Source organism: Grus americana, chromosome 5, assembly GCF_028858705.1.
Source record: "Grus americana isolate bGruAme1 chromosome 5, bGruAme1.mat, whole genome shotgun sequence".
Classification (NCBI taxonomy): Eukaryota; Metazoa; Chordata; class Aves; order Gruiformes; family Gruidae; genus Grus; species Grus americana.
The window spans coordinates 4370858-4376857 of NC_072856.1; the positions used below are offsets into that span (position 1 = coordinate 4370858).

The 6000-nt window shown below is 46.1% G+C and overlaps 1 protein-coding gene across 2 annotated transcripts in view; it reads right to left on the minus strand.

Moving 5' to 3' along the window:
• E2F8 (E2F transcription factor 8) overlaps positions 1-5151 on the minus strand; it is a 12039-nt gene extending 6888 nt beyond the window's left edge. Inside the window, exons 1-6 of one of the 2 annotated variants that reach the window (XM_054826157.1) lie at positions 5139-5151; positions 4925-5042; positions 3934-4209; positions 3465-3621; positions 1954-2259; positions 1123-1284 (exon numbers count right to left, since the gene is read on the minus strand). In XM_054826157.1, coding sequence (XP_054682132.1) covers positions 1123-1284; positions 1954-2259; positions 3465-3621; positions 3934-4209; positions 4925-4963 — 940 coding nt within the window. In that variant the 5' untranslated portion in view covers positions 4964-5042; positions 5139-5151. Of the gene's footprint in view, positions 1-1122; positions 1285-1953; positions 2260-2548; positions 2586-3464; positions 3909-3933; positions 4210-4924; positions 5043-5138 lie in introns of those variants that run through there. The other variant, XM_054826158.1, reaches the window with a different exon arrangement.
• Between the last annotated feature and the right edge of the window lie 849 nt (positions 5152-6000).

Consider the following 6000-nt stretch of genomic DNA (forward strand, 5'->3'; position numbering starts at 1 on the left):
GAATGAGGGGGAAGAGACGCACTAAATCCAAGAGGATAATCATCCTGCACGTTCTTAACTGTCTTCAGGTTGAGCTATGGGGGAAAAGCTTTAGGCAGCAGTCAAATGACAAGTGACTTCTGGGCTGCAAAGTGAATGTGCTTAGGTCAAAGTGGCTTCCGCTACTGAAAATGTAAAGTCTAGCAAGTCATGGAACCAGGGACTTAACCGAGAAGACAGTAAAACACACGATAGCTGAAATACAGACCCATGGCTGGAATGCCCTGAAAATGCTTCTACTGCGAGACAGAGGTTATGGAGGAACAAGAAAGAATGAAAACAGACAAAAAGCCCCTACCGACCCACCCTCTCTGTGTTGCCACGATGCAGTGGAAAGGAAATTATGAACTGAAACCAGTGAGGATCAGTTTTCTTGTTGCATAGATACAATGCCACAAACGAAAAAGCAAAGGAGTCTGAGAATCAAGGAAGGGTGTAATTTTCAATGAAACTCACGCTTAATTCTTGATGCCTCAAGAGCAGGCACATTTTTGATTATTATAGATATATAGGCCTAGACCTAGAAGTACCTTTTCGTTTGAATGGGGAGGAAGAGGAAGAAGTGTGCAGGGAACTGAGAGCAGGGTAAAAGAATGAAGAAATAATTGGCAGTTATAGCATTCAGTTTCACTTCCTCTCACGTGTAAGTTATTAACAGGACTTTTACAGAATTTCTTTAGATTTCCAACACGTAAGTTATATGACCAGAACACAGATTTGCATGATTCTGGGGTATCTTTGATGAAATGATGTTGAGAGCTTTGACAGACTGCTCGAGGAAAGGCAAATTGCTACCAATAAGCAGCCTTGTGACGTTACTTCAGGAGAGACGATTTAACGGACGACTTTTTCTTTTACGTGGTCATTACGTATCAATGACTATGCACAAGTGGGTCCCTATTAAAAAGCATGCAAGGTGTTTAGTGAGTTTTTGGAGGCTCAAATAAATTTATGACAGGAAGACAGGTGATGGTATTTTACACTATATAAACTTCTACTAGAACAGTCCCGTTTAGCTTACACTTGATATTTCTATTTAGAGTAAGATCAAAAAGCAGACAGCAACAGCAGCATTTTACTTACTTTTAAATTTGCTTTTATCTAAGTCTTCTAACTGGTCTTCTCCAATCAAGATTTTAGCAGCAACTTCAAGGCTTACTATTTGAGGAGTCGATACAAGAAACAGCATCACAAATTTCTGACTCATCACTCGTAAAGACTTGTCTTTCCTGCTATTTACTGATGCTGTAGCAGACAGGAGAAAGGATTAAAGCATTAAGTGACACGCCAGCTACAACCATTTTTAAAAAACTGAAGAAATTTGTCAATAACAATTATTATAAGGACAAACAACACAGCAACTAGGCAGGGCCGACGTGGACTCCAGAATCATGTCTCTACACGGCAAGAATCAGATAATTAGGTGGATCCCAAATCTAACTACAAAGAGAGAGTGTGATATTTCCACCATATACATTTCCTGTTGTCTGACAACTTGTACTCTTAAAGATGCTTAACTAACTGCAGGTTATACAATGTATTTAACAATCCTTAATTAACATTTCTTCCATGAACCAAACCTAAATTAAAAAAATAAATTGAATAATTTATCCTTTTGGTTTCTATAACATTCAATGGTAACAAATCCTGCAACTGGATTTTATGTTGGCTATGTCTGAGACTTTCACCTGATGCCCCCTTGTTCTTGCACTGTAAAAACAAAGTGTGTAAGAGATGAATGAAAAAGAGAACTGAAAGAGTGCAGAGCACTTTTCTTCACCACAAACAGTTGTGGTGCCTTTCAGGCAGTAGCATTTCAGAAAAAAAAGAAGTCCAGTAAATGGTTTTTTCCAAGTTCATAGATATTTATCATTACAAGCACATATTATTCTTGGCATTATCGAGAATTATTACCAGCACGAAATTCCATTCCTGGGAGCTCGACAAAAGACATTTCTGAATGTTCATTTGAGCCAAAAGATCTTGGCATTTCTTCATTTCTTTCACCATCGAGATCAAATTCATTCTCATACTCTCTTTTCTTGATCATCTGAATTTGTTGTGTATATTTGTTCTCTTCTCCAACTTTTTTCAAAGTCTGCAGGGTTTTGGAGAGATTATGTCGCCCATGCCAAGCATATCTGTTTTTGGCAAGGCGGCTCACCATGTGTAGGCTCTCTAGCACATTCACAATATCATATATGCGTCTACGTTCAACATCTGGGAAAAAAAAAAAAGATGAACATGGCATCGCTACTACATAAAATATGTTTCATCACACATTTACCTGAAACATGGTTTACACAGAGAAGGGATCACTTTCCTATACTTCCACCTTCTCTTAATATACTTCTAAGCTGTTTTTGCCAGTTCCTTGTTACAAAGGTTTCTGAAAATAGCCCTCATGGATCTTGCCAGCAAGGAAAACAATTCTTGCTTTAGATATGGAAGGGCTTGCTTTTCCACAGTTCTACTTGGTTTACAGCATTGCTTAAAAAAGAAAACTTACTGTTGCCAGGAGAGTCATTAGATGGGTTTCAATACAGCTTTAAAAAAAACACAAAGCAATTTTGATTATTCATTGCACCAATTTTAAATCATCTCATTAAATAACCTTGGAAACTCACGGTAGACAACTGTTTTGTAACTTGTTTTTTTATGTTATTCTATTAACACCCTCTCCTGTTCTTTTTTGTCTGTTAAACTCTTGGTTTTGACTAGGCATTTTCTAAAAGAGATGTTATTTTTTACAAAGTATAAATAGAATAATGTTTTGTTTAATTTGCAATTCATTCCTCTTCTGTGTCCCCCAACATATTCTGAAGATATAACGACACCAAAAATTTTATAGCAGTATGACCTATAACTACTATCAGTGTTACAATCTGTAGAATACTGTAATTTCATAGCTCTGATAAAAAAAAGCTTCAGCTTAATGTTAGCAACTTAGACTCTCGGTAGATGATTGGCACGATATAAAAATCGTGATATAAAATGAGAAAGTTAAATTATCAGAGAGCAGAAAGTAGTTTCTTGCTTTAATGTCACGATTGGACAGGAAGTTGTGGGTTCAGCTTGAGAAGAGCTTGTTCCTGCCGCAAAAATCCAACCACTAATCTTCGTCATCATCTCTAGATCCAGAAAAACTGCATCTGGTTATTTGTGGTATCGGCAATAATTTAGATGCTTAATATTAAACAAAATTCAGCGTTTGTCAATTCAGTTCACTGAAGAAACTTTAGCTTTTTAAAAGAATTGCTCTAAGAATGAAGAGTTTAAAGCTGAGTTTAAATAAGATGGAGAGTACACAGCAAGCTTTTAAAATTTTACAGAGCAAAAATGTACTAGCATGAATGGTAGGTTATTGGCACATTTGTATGAAGAAATAGATAATAATATATATAAGAGCATATACACCAACTTACTAAGCTCTTCGGATACTTCATCAAGGCAAATGTAATTATTCTCTGCAGTGCTGGGGTAATCAGGATATCGAGCTAAGAATTTATGACACAGTAATCCTAGACTTTTCTCTTTGCGACTTGGTTGAGATTTTTCGTACTCATCTCCCGACAAGTGATCCTACAAGGGAATAAGAAAAAGAGAATTTGAAACTTGTGACAATATGTGAACATAGATATTTAACAGCTTTATTGTGAGCACTGTCAAAGGCCCGGTGTTCTCCCTTTGCCCTCAACAGTTGTGAAATACAACCAGCAAAACGTTACCTGTTGCATGGAACTAGACAATATCCTTACTTATATTTGGTAAATACTCTGAAATCAAATCTTTAAAACCATTGTAGCATGTTAATGTATAACTTTTTATGCTGAATAAACAGCCTTCAGCTAATTTAAAAAAAAAGTAAATAAAGACGACACCTTTACAACATACCTGCAAACAGTGTTTTGCCTGTAGGACCTCACTTGTGTTGTTTGACAGCTCCCTTCTCTGTTCTCTGCTCCTAATCTCAGGACTAGCTGCGCTAATCAGCATTTTCAAGTTTGAAGTAGGCGTCCATGGATCTGCTGGAAGGATTTCTTTAGGTTTTGGGGGTGTGGTTAGAGGCTGACAGTCAGGCTGTATCTCTGTCAATACCGAATGCGAGGTAGCTGCTTGTTTCAAAGGCGTTTGCAATACGCTCCTGTATGGCTCAGAAGAATGATTTTCCTGCGTGCCAAGAAGAAAACCCGTGATGTTACAAACCCAAAGCACTATAACCCGTTTGTTGATAACAGTCGGAGTGGGATAGAGATCAATTGCACTTCTGGGGTGGCTCAAAGGTTGCAGTTTTACTTCGAGCCAACAAACCCTTTCCCCGAAACCGTTTCTTTGACTGTGCCTTTGGCTTAGGACACGGGGCCCGTGGTGTTCTTGAGGTAACTTTCCTTTTTTTTCCCCTCTAGGGAAAACACAGCCAGAGTGAACGTTAATCCATAGCAGAAAGCTATAAAGAAGGAGCCAAACACCTTTTATTAAGGATAAAAAGAACGGGGGAGCCAGGAAGCTCTGCTCGTTACAAAATCGGGGGATAAAGATCGTCAAGGTGCAGTTTTAGGTAATTTTGTGAAGGATGGAAATGACAGCGAAGGTAAAAGGCGCTCGATTACCGCCATCCAACGGTTTGTATACGCCCCCGGTCAGACCCAAGAGATTTCACGCCCAGAGGCGCTGCAAAGGGCCGGGACCGGGCACCTCGCACCGGGCACCTCACACCGGGCACCCCGGGGCTGTCACCGCGCCGGGCCCGGGCGGCAGGGCCCCGCCGACCCAGCCCCACCGCCCCCGGGGAGACAGTACCCCCCCCGGCGGGGGGAGGTTGTTGCTCCTTCGGTTTCCCACCGGAGCAGGCACGGAGGAAACCGAGACGGAACCGAAGAAATACCTTGTCGCCGGTCCCCATCTCCCCGCCCGCCTGCTGCATTCTCCCGCCGCCGCGCAGCCTCAGGAGGCGACACCCGCCGGTCCCGCCGCGGCGCTCCGCATCGCAGGTCCCGCCGGTTCTGCGGGGCGGGAGGAGGGAAGCGTTAGCAGGGAAACCGGCGGGGCCTGCCGTGACGGGCCAGCGAGCGAGCGGGCGGGCTGGCGGCGGCTCCCACCTCGGCCGCTTCCCGCCGCCCTCGCTGCCGCCGGGGACGTCTCGTCGCCTCCCGCCTCTGGGCCCGGCCCGCGCCCGCCGCCCAACGGCCCGGCCCCGCCCCGCCCCGCCCGCGCCGCACCGGCCGCTCACTGTGCAGCGCCGCCGATTGGCCGCCGCGGGCGGGCGGGGCCCTTCCGGGATCCGGTTTAAACATTTGGCGCCACCGCCGCATCTAGAGAGTTGCTTGTCTTCCGCTCTCGCTTCGCCGCCCGCCCGCTGCCCACCCCACGACGCGTGAGAGCCGGCACTCACCGGGAGTAGCGGTGCCGCCGCCGCCCGGTCCGGTCCTGCCCAGCCCGGTCCGATCCCGCCGCGCGGCCGCTCCCGGTGCCGATTTGAATTCAACCCGCTGAGCCGCCGAAGGTGGTGTGTGGGGGGGTGGCGATCCAGCCAATCACCTCGCAGCTCTCCGCCCCGCGCAGCCAATGGGAGCGCGGCGTTCCGCGGCCGTTCCCTCCTCCCGCCGCCGCCGGACGGGGGAAGTCGGGTCTCGGGCCGGGCTGGGGGGTTGGCGGGTTGGAGGCGCGGGAACCGGGGCGCGCGGGACAGGGCGCGCGCCGCCTCCCTCCCTCCCTGCCCCAACGGCCGCTGGCGTGAGGCGATTAGCGGGACGAGCCTGGGGCACTAATTGCTTTAGCGGAGCTGATTATCTGCCGCCGCTTCTCCCGCCCTGTCAGTCGGTCGTCCTTCACGGCCGTCGCCTGCGGCTCTTGGCGTCCGTTCGCGGGGTCCCGCGGCCTCTGCGGCCTTTAAAACAACGAAATATGTGGTCGTGCTCCAGCCGGGCTCCGCCCCGCGGGCCTTCCAGGCTCAGCAGCCCG